The 13,759-nt window shown below is 31.2% G+C and overlaps 1 protein-coding gene across 1 annotated transcript; it reads right to left on the reverse strand.

The window, feature by feature from the left end:
* Positions 1–70: 70 nt before the first annotated feature.
* On the reverse strand, positions 71–9,465 carry Hpd (4-hydroxyphenylpyruvate dioxygenase). The gene is made up of 10 exons (XM_088272249.1): positions 9,399–9,465; positions 8,814–8,903; positions 6,944–7,048; positions 5,597–5,812; positions 3,722–3,822; positions 3,533–3,637; positions 2,914–3,001; positions 2,278–2,397; positions 949–1,188; positions 71–319 (listed from the first exon to the last, which is right to left on the reverse strand). The coding sequence occupies exons 1-10, from the start codon at positions 9,399–9,401 to the stop codon at positions 245–247; spliced, it is 1,143 nt and encodes a 380-aa protein (XP_088128375.1). The 5' UTR covers positions 9,402–9,465; the 3' UTR covers positions 71–244.
* Between the last annotated feature and the right edge of the window lie 4,294 nt (positions 9,466–13,759).

Raw genomic sequence — 13,759 nt, forward strand, 5'->3', positions numbered from 1 at the left:
ATATCTACCAGAAATTAAGTACTTTTGTACCAGATTTTTACGCATTACCTTTAAAATATTGAAATATATATTTTGTTGTTGCTTTTTTATAATTTTATTCCAATGTTTTTAAGTTTATCATATTTTGTACATTTATTTTTTTTCATAATGAAAATAAAAATATTTTTAAATATTAAATGTTTTTTTAATTATATCATTTTATGCTTTTACACATACTATGTGTAAATTAAGTGTTCAACAGGATTTACAGGTTTCCTCTTTTTTCTTGGTCTGCTTCAATAGCTTCAAATAGGGATTTGAAATTTCCTGCTCCGAACCCCTGAAAACAGAAAAATTTAAGAGTTTTAAAATATTTGAAAAGGAGTGGAGCCGTGGTAGAGTAGGGTTTGAACCTTTGATCTCTGACTCGAATCCATGACACTACCGCGGGACTACGCTCCCCCTGTGTGTTTTGTTAATTGGTGTTCAAAAATTTAATTGTTCTAATTTTAGAGGATACGTTTGTTTGGTAGAATAAATATTTAAGCTTTGTGGGAGTAGCGTAGAGGAGAGGAATGTTAATCATTCCGGATGTACCATAATTGACGTCCGACTTTCTCTGTGAAGTAAGTTCTTTTTACCTGAATGTTTTTTTCACAAAATCTTTGTATTATGAAGATTCAAATTATGTAAAAATAATAATAAAAAAAACATTTCTACGAAATATTTTTAAATTATGATAAATTACATGTAAATATCCACAGATGTCATTTCTTTATTAGTTACATCATACCAACTGACGGATTTCGACGTTTATTAACGTCGTTACTCCTATGTGGAAAATTCACACTGACGTTTATTTACGTCCATACTCCCGGAATGGTCGCTTTTTATATATACCTTCATAATGCCTTTAACAGCAATGGAACACAGAAAATAGTAATTGGTAAACATTATATCTCTACTTACATTATGGTTGTTTCTCTGAATGACTTCTAAGAAGAGGGTGGGTTTGTCTTGCATGTTTTTAGTGAAGATTTGCAGAAGGTAGCCGTCATCATCATAGTCAATCAAAATGTTTAGTTCTTGAAGGACATCAATGCTCTCTTTAACTTGGACTGGACTATCTGCTAACTTTTTCTTTATAATATCATAATACGTGCTTGGAATTGACAGAAACTCAACACCCCGAGCTTTCAAATTCTTTATCTGAAATTAAATGTATTGTTAAAATTTATTTTTCAATTTTCGAGAATCAAAGTTAATACAGGATTACCCGAGAAACATTTCAACTTCAGTTGACTGTAAAAATCTATATTGATTTTTTTTAAATTCCGTATCGCATCATAATTTTAATGCATTCAAACAATTAATTTTTTTATTCTAAATAAATATTAAATAAAAAGTTTGTATTTCATATTCTCAATATTATTAATATTTAAAGCATTTACTTTGTAGTTAGTCGTTTTTAGTGTCCGCCTCCGTAGTGTAATGGTCAGCACGCTCGGCTACCGTTCTGGAGGTCCCGGGTTCGATTCCCAGGGGGGGTCAAATAAATATAAGTGATTTTTTCACTGTAATATTTATTCAATATTACCCTGGACTGGTACCTGAAGCGGAGGGCTGATCACCTTTCCTTCATGTGTAAACGATCGAGATAACACTGCGTTTATATGAAGCAGTGCCCTATGCACCATTGGGGTGCGGATAAGGGTTTTATTATATTAGTCATTTTTACTTATTTATTTTTTACAAAAATATTAATAATATTAGTATATAATTACTCACCGAGATTTTTATGTCTACCGGTTTCGAGACGTACCCGTCTCTTCGTCCTTTGTCCTGACGAAGAGACGGGTACGTCTCGAAACCGGTAGACATAAAAATCTCGGTGAGTTGTTATATACTAATATTATTAACATTTTTGTAAAAAAAAAAATAAGTAAAGCTTGTATTTCTATTATTTGATAATTTAGTTACCTTAATCTGACCACCGCTAACCAAAAAAATAATTTTTGTTTTGTCATTGTTCAAGCAAATACACACATCCATAACAGTAACCACAAGATCAAAAGTCAGTAATTGGTAATAAGATATTTACACACATAAAACATAAGCCCTGTTTTAAGAAAAAAATAATAATCTGGGTATCCCGGTTCAATAAATTCAGTTTTTAATCTTGAATATGTAATACATAATTATTCATCTATTTGTGATAATTGCACAAAACACACATTTGTATAGTATCACACACAGACACATCAACCGTGGTCAAAACCAACTTGATAGATATCTTACACTAGTAATGATGTCCTTGGTGTTTAGGGCAATGTGTTGTACTCCTGGTCCTCCGTGATACTCCACATACTCTTGTATCTGACTTTTCCTTTTCCCATTAGCTGGTTCGTTTATCGGCAACTGTTGACATTTGTATCATTTAATTAAATTATTTAATTTGCTTTTTGAATGTTTTTCGCAGATACTTTACCGTGGCACATTTTATAAACTTTATAAAATAAAACAAATTTGTTTCAACCACTTTTTATTGGTACACTTTATCCAACCGGTTTCGACAAGAACCTTGTCATCATCAGGGTTTATGTACTAAATTCTAAAACATTGAAATACTCATAGTTAGGTTATAGTTAATTACCCTTCCCTTACGATACCAAAAACTTTTACGCACTCCGTACACCATATGAAAATATGATTTTAAAATATGATTTAAAAAAAAAGGGAAAAATTCCTGAATGTTGCTTTTATTGAGCATTGTGCAGTGAATACGTCCACTCCGAAACCGGTTGGAAAAAGTGTACCAATAAAAAGTGGTTAAAACAAAGTTGTTTTATTTTGTAATCATTATTATTTATTAGCACTTGTCTTGACTGACATGAGTTAATTTTCTGACAAATTCTGCGCTATGCAATGCCTCACCTTGACTGTCTCCTCCCAGTTACTCATTACAATAGACCTCAGTGAAGAGTATTCTGTAAAGATCTGTTTATCATCAACTGACCAAAACCTAAAACAAACACAATTTATTCATTTATCACAATAATTTTTTAACTTTATAAATTAAACAAGACTTTCTTTTCAAAAAGTATACAAATGAAAGAAAGAAGAAAATGAATTATGTAATTTATTTTCTAAACTACAGGTTAGAAAATTAATTGTTTTGTACAGATTATAATCTAACGGAAAAAAAACTTTTACTTTACAAAATTCTTTTATCCAGTCAAATATACTTGAATATATTCTTTGTACTGTAGTTACGGTGTATAGAAAGCAAAAATTAATATTCAATATCAAATATTGAGTTATGTAACAGTGAGAAATGATGAAGTTTAATGTTTTACTGAAAACATCTAATTAATTAATTACATAATTATGTTGCTTTTGTAAAATGAATTAATTACATCATCTTATTTCTGCTATTTATGTCAAAAAATATTGAGAGTATTTTTTAAATTAAACAAATGGAATCAATAACTCAATTTTATGCATTATATTATATATAGGTCAATTGCAGTAAACCAATAATAAATAATAATACCTGTGAAATTGAAGAATTCTCTCATACCAAGAGGCTGTTGTTTCCATCTGTCCATCTGGCATGTTGCTTACAACATGGTCAATGAAATTCAGTTTACCTCCGGGTCTAAAACATTTGTTATATTATTTAAAAAAAAAAAAATATATATATATGTTTATATTAGTATTATTATTAATCTAAAATACTTACAGAATGTCAACAAGAGGATCCTTTCCACAAGCCAAATAACCCGGAAGGAATACTCCTTTATAGTTTGTCCTGTCAACAAGTGTATGTGTGTTGGTACCATACTAAAAATAAATTTTTTAATATCTTTAGATATCTGCAAAGTATTGTTCTGGAGGCGAATGCTACACATACAAACGTCTTATTCCTATAGGAACTACATATTAGTAACAGAAACACAATTCACAACATGTCGCAAAGGGGTCATACTTTGGGCATATTGAGAGGAAAAACGAGGAGAGCCATAAAAAGGTGTTCCTCTTAAAACACCCCCCTCAGCTAAGGAAATTAAGGCCAATTGTGCACTGAGTGCCTAGAATCATGGATGATCTCATCCAAAGCATTGAGCAAGACAATGAAGAAGAGATTTCCTTAAGAGCAAACATTAAATACAAGCTTTAAAAAAAATTTTCCCTAAAGGTAGAGTTTGAAAATCTAAATTTACCTTAATCGGTAAATAAAATATATAAGTAACATAATTTTGGGAGACACAGAACCTCTCCCCAATAAATACTAAATAAATCTCTGATGGGAGGTTCCATACATGCAGTAAAAATGCCTCCCAGATGTATGTCCACACATTTTGCCACAAAAATGTTATGTGATAGATATCCAAACGGTGAAATATTAGATGAAAAGAATCTAAGGGTAAGATAAGCATTATCAATAAGATAAAAAAAGGTAAGGGGTTATAACTTAATATACCAACTATTAAAGAAATTTTTAATAAAGCCGCTATCTTACAAACTTTTAAAGAAAAAACAATTGAAGTGCAAAATTCAAGTAACTCTAGATATTCTAATAATTTAATTTTGCACAGATGTAAAACAACAGCAGCGTTAAACCATTATACGTACATAGGTAAAAAAAACTTTAATAAACTTCCGGAAAATTTTAAATCTATAAAAAATTATCAAACTTTTAAAACTAAAATTAAAAAATATCTAAGACTCACCCCTTCCTAGACTCCATACCAAAGAATGTTTATTTTTAATTTTTAATTTACCTTGTTAATTTTTTATTTTTAATTTTAATTTACTTTGTTTTAATTTACTTAGTTTATAAAAAAAAATAAAAATAAATGTGAAACGAACTCCCTCTCTAAACACAAGTATCTACTTTATTAGAGAGGTAGAAACGTTATATATAAGATGTTCTGTATATTTACCTATTTTGTATTTCAAAAATGTATTTTTGTAAAAAAAAATAAAAAATAAAAAATAAAAAAATAAAAAATAAATAAATAAATAAAGAACGAAGAGTTAAACAATTTACAATGTGCTACAACACTTGGAAGCAGAATTTAAGGAAGAAGCTGAAGAAGGCTTGGCGTGATCCAGTGTACTAAATCCTCGAAAGGAAGCAGGTCAAAAGTCAAAACAATTGGCAAGCCTAGATGAGGAAATGCATGGATGTGTATGCAAAGATATAGAATTTAACCATCTATCCTCTCTTTATATGCCTCAGGGAAGCGGAATAATAATTTATTGGTAGCTTAGTGCCTATTTTAATAAATATAATGGTTGTAAGTTCTTTGCATGGTTAACCTGTGTTTTTTCAAAATAATAAAATTACACAAATTAAAAAGCATAATGTAACTTAAGACATATTGTTAGAGTAAAACCTACAAGTGATGCATATATATGATTATGGCATTTTTTTTCATTTCAAACGCTCATCCCCGCCCGATGGTGCATAGGGCACTGTATCATATAAACGCAGTGTAATCTTGATCGTTAACACATGAAGGAAAGGTGATCAGCCCTCCGCTTCAGGTACCAGTCTTGGATAATATTGACATATACATGTGCAAAAATAATATTTAAAACTGGTACAAACCGTTTGCAGTTTTGCCATGCGCACAACTCCATTTTCATCCTTTTCCTCCCAAATATCTCTGAGAATCACCGCTCCCCTTTCCTTGGCATGTTTCACTATGTGATCCAAATTTTCTACCTCGAAGGCCACATCCTTCACTGCATCACCGTGCACAGCCACACTCGAGTTGACTTCATCTTCCTCAGTTGCGTAAGTGGATTCAAAGATGAATGTTACCTGGATTTACAGTACATTGGTATATTTTAATTTTTAATAAATCGGAAAAGGCCTTCCTGTCAACATGAAGATGTCAATTGTTAATGCTACTTATTCTGAAAATTATATTTGACTTTCCTATTTAACTTTTACTTTTCAATGTCACCATTTATATAAATTATCATAATGAAAAAGTGCTTAAAACATAAATCACTTAATTATTAATACAAACAGAAAAGTAATAACTACATAAAACACTATTATGTAGTCATTAATGGGAACAAAGGGTTTAAGTAATTATTATTTTGAAACTTAAAAAAAAACATATATGTATAGAATTCGTCAATATGTGATTATTTCACAAAATTTCTAATATGTCCAGAAAAATGTCTGGCAAAATTAAATTTGGTTAAAAAAAATGCATAATGAATTTTAAGGGCATCATATAAAAAAAGGGAAATTATTTTTGTATGAATGCATTATTTATTTTAATGATATACATATTTATAACATTAAATCCAAAATATGTACATATGTAAATAAAATGGGATTCCCAAAAATATATTTTTATCAATTTTAAACTGTTAAATACTATATTTTCTGTTTTAAAGTTATCTGAATTTAAAAATTTTTTTACATCATTAATTTATTTATTTATTTATTATGTCCAATTACCTCTTAAGGAGGTTATTTAAAAACCTCATCTATTTAAATGAAACTTTTCAATGAAAAAGCAAACAACTTCCGAGTTTGAAATTTTTATTCAGTAGCATCATTATTTTCCATGTTAGTATTATTTATCATTATATATATTTTTCACATAAATATAGCTTATACGAGTACTTTGACTAACATCCCTAGTGTATGTCAGACCTCGGATCTTAATGCATGTTTGTTCTGCAACCCCTAGTGCATGTTGGTCCTCGGGTAGACCAAAATCGCATGTGATAAAAAATTTACGCAGTTATAAGTGTGTGAATAGTGCTATGGTGGTGACGGGTAGTATTGTTTGCATGCTGTTGTAGTGATTGTCTTGACGAAGAGACGGGTACGTCTCGAAACCGGTAGACATAAAAATCCCAGTGAGGGGTTATATAGTAATATTACTAACATTTTAGTAAAAAAAAAAACATAAAATTAAGTATAGCTTACTTTATCTTGGCGTACAACGTGTGCGGCTGTTTTCCTAGATCCTGTCTCTAGCCCCTTATAGGCGAGGGGATGGAATCCTAGTCTCGAAATATAATATGATGCTGCCTGGAAATGAAATATACAAGTTTACGCATTTATCAAAAAAGGAAAGAAATATCACTTCAACGATATACAAGCATTCTAAAAAATGGCGGGAAGAAAAGCAGAAAGAATTCATATTTTTATTCGTCATTTTCATTTGCAAAATTGGCCAATCGAAAATCATCAAGTTGGCAAAATTTAATTAACATTAATTAAGTTGGTACCAATGGCGTTAAAACAAGTGACAAAATGATTTCACTCTCTTCGGTTCCTGTTTCTACTATGTTTTTAAAACAGGAGTCGCAAGCTTCACGGTAATAACATGCAGCGTACAGACATTATATATTGCAAATGCAAGTACTCACCTACTAGTGATATTTGTAATGAAATCATAACTGGCGTCGCCAATTTAATAAAACCTACGATTTATTTTATAAAAACAGTTTGAAAGTAAGAAAGTACAAGATTTTGGTCGAATAAGTATCTAAATTTAGGTATGAAATGACGGTGTTTCAAATAAATTTAGACACAGTGGAACCTCTCACAATGAGCATAATTCGTTCCAGAATCTTAGTCGTTAAGCGAAACATTTTTCGTTTTGACTGGCGCGGAAGTCCCTGCTCACAAGTTGATGTCGTGAAAAAGGGACTTGACCTTTCTCTGTAACTCGTTATGCGAAATGTCGCTCGTTAAGGGAGAAAATTTTCACATTTTTTTGCTAGTTATGCGAATTGCTCGTTATGAAAGGTTCCACTGTATTTACTCAAAAACAGAGATGACCATTTTTTTATTTCTAAAAAATAATTTAGAGTAGGGTTGTCACTCATATTCGATATGTCAGGACATGTCATTGTCGATATTTAAATGTCCTGACGATGATTATGGCAAACCTATGTCAAAGACAAAAAATGGAGAAACAATAAAGTACCATTTTTGAAACTATGCAATTGTAAATACAATTGTATATACCTGCTTGATACCTGAAACTGCAAATATGTATTGTATAAAATATCAATTAGTATTTGAATACTTAAGTGAAATCTAATAGTTAACACTTTCCAACTAAACGAAGGAGTTAAACAAACATAACGTAAACTTATTTTAATGTATAATGCTTTAATTTAGATTGTAGATAGTGTGTTAACAATTTAATTTGTTGCAACAACTATATAATATATTTTATACCTATTTAGGTTCTGATTTACTCATTTGAATAAAATCGAATAAACAAGAACTGGTTTTGTAACTTAAGCGGAATTTTAGATGAAAACGCCACAACGACTTTGTTTTGTTTTCTTGTTTATCTATAATATGATAATTTAAATTACGTATAATAAAAATTATTCGGCTGGATTCTATGTACCTACCTGTATAAGAAAATTTGATATCCGTCTGACCTCTATAAAATCGTATACCCCTTTGTCAATCTGAATCTTTCGAGACTCAGTCAGAACAACAGATTTGTGCAGATTGAGATTAAGGATTTAGGTTTTTAATTAATTTAATTCATCAATGAAATACTATTTTTTATGTTTCAGAAATCCGTGATTCATAGAAAAATGGTGATATTTACCAGCAGGCTACTAACGGTTCCTAAAGAATCTTTTTTTATTTTGTGGATTTGAGATGCGATATTCGGAAATAATTTTAATCTGGAAGACACTTTTTCCAACGTCATAGGTACAGTGGCTAGTAACTACATTCCCATCAATAATATACTAAAATACAAGACAGCGTATTTGTTGAATTACAAGATTGCTAGAGTGCGCATTTAATTTTTTTTACTTACTTGTTTAGCGTTGGATACCCAAAAAGTAAGGTGATCAAAACTTAGAAATTGTCCTCCACTAGGTTTCGTTCCCTTGTCGGTATAGGTGGTCTGAAACAATGAAAAATTATACATGATATTACATTTTATGTATATAGAAAACGCATACCTAGAGCGGTAGAAAACCCTATTTCGGATCAAGAGAATTTAATTAATTTTCAACCTTTTTTCGTGTGTCCAAATACTTTGTCGAAATAAAAAAAAATCCTGTTTTCAGGCGTAAAATAATCTGCGTTGGGATCTTGCATACAAATAAAAGGGCCTATGCTAAATAAAAGCTTTCTTAATCAAATCATAGATGGTTATTGTGAACTCAATCACGGAACGTCATGAGATGGATCATATAAGTATGACTTCCAAAATTTGTATTTTGCAATTTGCCTGTGTTTTCTTATTTGTTACTTTCTTATTTGTTTTTCAGTCTTGTTAACCTTAATCTCAAATCCCAAAATAAGTAATGGAAACTACCCATCGCGACAATTATGTATATTGTATATGTGACTTATGTATGTAATAAGTTTAAATAAATAAATAAAAATAACCTACCATATTCACAAAATATGAAATTATCACCGGAGACTTTCAACTGTAAGAACTGTCAGAGCTCAACTTCGAGAAAGTGGTATCATCTAGTCCTATATATAATTTCTGTAATTAAATGTATTTTAAATAATACTGCAGACGACTCTCATTGGTTGCTATGAGACACACACTCTTTTGGCAGGCTTGGTCAAGCTTGGAGAATCAGGCACCATCATACATATCTTTCATTCAAATAACTATTTTTACATTAAAATAATTTCACTTCTTTTCTGACATTAAGGCCCTACATATCGCTCACTCCTTTCAAAAAAGTAATATATCAAAAATCGTCGCTTTTCGGTTGTGCATGTTTTCAGAATGGCCAGAAAATGTACTACATCCCAGCAAAAGCGGCATATTTTAACTTAATATTTACCCGATATAGGGCAGAAAGTGTTGTTTTTGCATTTTGGAGAAAAGGTATTGTTTAATTATTTTTTTAAATTTACTAAATATTTTTAAAATGGAGATAAAACCTTCAGGTTTTACCTAAAAAGATCTGTTGCACAATAAAAAGTTCAATTAGTGGCTCGTTATTTATTTTTAATACATTTCATAATATGGTTAAACTTTAAAAACGATCTCCTGAATAATCAAGTTTTTGATATAAGTATGACGTTGTTGAAAGGAGTGAGCGATATGTACATTAAATCATTGTTCCGCAAAATATGTGTCAATTACGCCAAATGTTGTTAGTTTAAAAAGCTAAGTCAACATCAACTGTCAACAGTCTGTAGAAACTATGTTGCCAGTTTAAAAACCAAAGTCAGCATTAACTGTCAACTGTCTAATTGACAGTCGACAGTTGATTTGTAGTTAGCACGATTTGCCATTTCACCATGAATTGACTGAAAGACCATTATCGCGTCGTAGGTTCGGTGAATGGGCCGAAAACAATATTCAGCTCGATCCTCTTTTTCAAGGCAAAATTTTGTTCACCGATGAGGCACAATTTTTTGTTATAGGCTATATCAATAAGCAAAATTGCCGAATTCGGAGTGAAAATCTAAATATAGTTCCTATTTGAAATACGATTACTGTTGTATGGAAGCGAAATGGACTATGGGGTAGGCAGAAAAGGGGGCGGCTTGCGAAGATGTGGTGCTACAGGCGCATGTTGGAGATTCGTGGGTCTACCTAAGCAGAAGAAGATGTTTTAGTTGGTCCGCGAATCTTCATTGTAAAGTACACTGTCTCACAATCTTCACGTTACCACTATGCCCGCGCCCCCAAGGCAATCGGCTATATTCTATATCATCTGCATAACACGCCATTCTGATCGGATACTTGTGTCGCCTACTTTCAAAATCCGCCAGATCCAATTTTACAAGATTTAAAAATAAATCGGAATGCCAATTGTGGGTTTTATTGTTTTAAATATTTATATACTTGAAAACCCTGCTAAAAAATACTTAAAAACAGCGTTGTATTTCAAATTCCGCTATATTCATGAAACTTGCCTTCTGACCCATATCGGGCAATCAGAGAGCGGGGATAGGTCAAAAATTAAGATGACGTCATTATTGGTTTGTGTGTCATGTTTTTTTTAATACTGAAAAATATTCCAAAAAATGGGAAAATTCTCTATTTCATAATATTTTATCTAATGATAGACAAATCTTTGAAACATAAATGCTACCCGGAGAATTTTGAAATTTTTGTAAAATCGACTTACATGGATCTGGCGGATTTTGAAAGTAAGCGACACACTTATGAATATTTATTCCAAAAACCAGTATTATCACATCAAAACACAAACATTCAGGAGGATGTTTTTCATGGTACGCAGTGACTTTGGTTGTAGGGAATGTCAACTGCTACGCTCTCCGCTGGTAGCAACAACTAAATTAATTCAAATATCACGTTTTCAAATGGGTTTATTATTGTTGTTAAGGCATAGATCTCAAGCGTTCAAATCACAACGCGCACGGCCGCGCCAAGGACTGGACATGTGTTTTATTTTATTTTATACTCTTAACCTTTCAATAACTCTTTTCTTTTCAAAATCGTATAATTATTTAGAAGAAAAACTTATTTTTTCAACGCAAAAACATCAATTACAGAAAATATTACCGGGATTTAGAAAAAATCTAGTTGCGACTTAACGATTACTTGGCCTTAAGGGGGTATTCGTGAATATTATATTCGCACGTGACGTGTCTCTGCACACATTTTTTGAGAATGTAAATATATTGAAAACAAATTTTTATATAAATATTTATTTAAACTCATTATTTTTATGGGATGCTTTTTTACTATAAAAAAGGTAAGAACGTTGCAAAAATTGCCGAAAATTTTATGAAGTGTACGGTGAGTATGTTTTGCGTAAATGAAGGACCCAGGAGTTGTTTGCTCGATCCCGTTCCCGAAATTTCGATGCCAAAGATGCATCTTCCTCTGATCGGCTAGTCATAGAAAAAGTCGATGATATTTTGAAACTGGTGGAGCAAGACATCATATATAATTGATATCAATAACTGTATGTCCGATATTATTTACCCTAGTGTAAATAACTTCTAAATATGTATTTTAAAATAAATAAAACATGGCTTTGTATGTGTTGGCAGTTTTATTTGTGTAAAAAGGACAAAACAAAAAGATAAAAAGGGGTTTTAAAATACAAACGCAGAATCGTCTAAGCGCCTAATGTCATTCATTATTACGAAGCATTTAAGTGATGCGTATTGCCTACAACAAAGAGTAAAGACATGGTTTTACTTTTTGACGTGATTTTAAAATTCGTACAATTCGATAAGATCTCCTTTACCATAAATGTGCTTTATTACGTAAATATTATTGAATAACGTTAAGGCGGGATATTCGATAGCCCGTAACTTAGTGTAAACTTTACTTAACCTAGGTAACATTTGAATAATTGATTTTTGCTGAAAAAAATAAGTTTTTGAAAAGAAAAAAGTTTTTGAAGGGGAGAAGTTAAAAAAAAAACATTTTTTTTCCAATTTAAATTCTAAAAAACATGTTCCTAGACACATGTCTAGCTCCTCGCGCAGCCGGTCGCATACTGAATTGTATATTTGCGAGTATACCCTTGTTCAATTTTGTAATACGCAATTTAAAGAGGTATTCTCCAAATTGCTTGGGTGTTTTACTATTTTCAGACGAGATATTCTGTTTTAAAAATCAGTCGTACGGAATGTTTGTTCTGCGCAACTTGCAAAAAGCTTATTTCGCAATGCGAGAAATAAGAATTAAAAAGTCTCCAACGTTGACAAATATTTATTGAGTGAGTAGCTTTAATAACCAGCTTGATACTATGGCAATAAATAACTGCTCGAAATCAAATTAAAATTCCGGACATTCTGACATAACTTTGTATGTATAAATGTATATCTACATGGTACCTGTGCAACATCATACATACGGATTCATAAGATGAACAGTGCTGGGCAAATTAATTAGGACATTATTAATAACTAATGGATTACTTTTGGCAGTAACAAGGAAATGTAATTTTATATTGATATTGACTCAACAAGTCAATATAAAAATAACTCCAAGTTGATAAAACCAGATTTGTGAACAAGGAACACGCTCAAAAATGTTTTCAAAGTATGTAATTACAATTTACGAGTATAAGGTTTACAGGCAGATAAGGTAACCCACAAAAATGTTTGAAATCGATAGGAATTATCAATCTGGAATTGTCAATGAAATATTTTCTTTATATTCATTCACTAATTTTAGCACTTTAGAATAATACAGTGGAATTTATCAAATTTTTATTTAATTTGCAATGAATTTCAATAACCAACACTTTCAAATGTGCTTAACGTTTAAAAATGGCCCAAAACTCTTCTTCTTTATCTTGTTCTAACCATTTTTCGTATCTAACGTTGCACAGGGCATACCGTCGACTCATCTACATGTGAATAATTAATTGCGTGAAAGCAAATCAGTCCTTCCTTTGGAGAAATAAGTCCAGAAAAGATTAAACAAATACTACATAGAACTTTATTCGAATTATCTTAATTGAATATTATTTTTGACATCTCATCAAAGATGAGGAAGAATATGGAAGTCTGGGCATTTTCAGGGCTGACGACCGTCAAAGGCTGGTTTAAGTGATCACTTTACACACGTGTAACATTCACCAATTCTACCCATTATTGACAACCACACTACTCAAATTCTTGGAAGTTCTATATATGGTATATGAACCAATTTTGAAACATTATTCTTGAATCACTAGAACTTCACTAGAGACGTCTATTGGTGAGATGAAAAGAGGCTTTTTATTAAGCAGAAACTCTTTTATTAGTATGTGAGGTCCGAATACTGGATTATTATCACACACATGAGAAATG

The sequence above is a fragment of the Brachycentrus maculatus genome, unplaced genomic scaffold (genome assembly GCF_059751285.1).
Source record: "Brachycentrus maculatus isolate JH-2025_06_01 unplaced genomic scaffold, ASM5975128v1 h1tg000486l, whole genome shotgun sequence".
Classification (NCBI taxonomy): Eukaryota; Metazoa; Arthropoda; class Insecta; order Trichoptera; family Brachycentridae; genus Brachycentrus; species Brachycentrus maculatus.

What these genes read in the sequence shown, in the direction of transcription:
- Hpd (XM_088272249.1), bottom strand. An exon ending in GGGTATCCAACGCTAAACAA is followed by an intron (nt 7,049 to 8,813) that starts GTAAGTAAAAAA and finishes TTTCATTTCCAG; the next exon opens with GCAGCATCATATTATATTTC. An exon ending in GATCCTCTTGTTGACATTCT is followed by an intron (nt 3,638 to 3,721) that starts GTAAGTATTTTA and finishes CAAATGTTTTAG; the next exon opens with ACCCGGAGGTAAACTGAATT.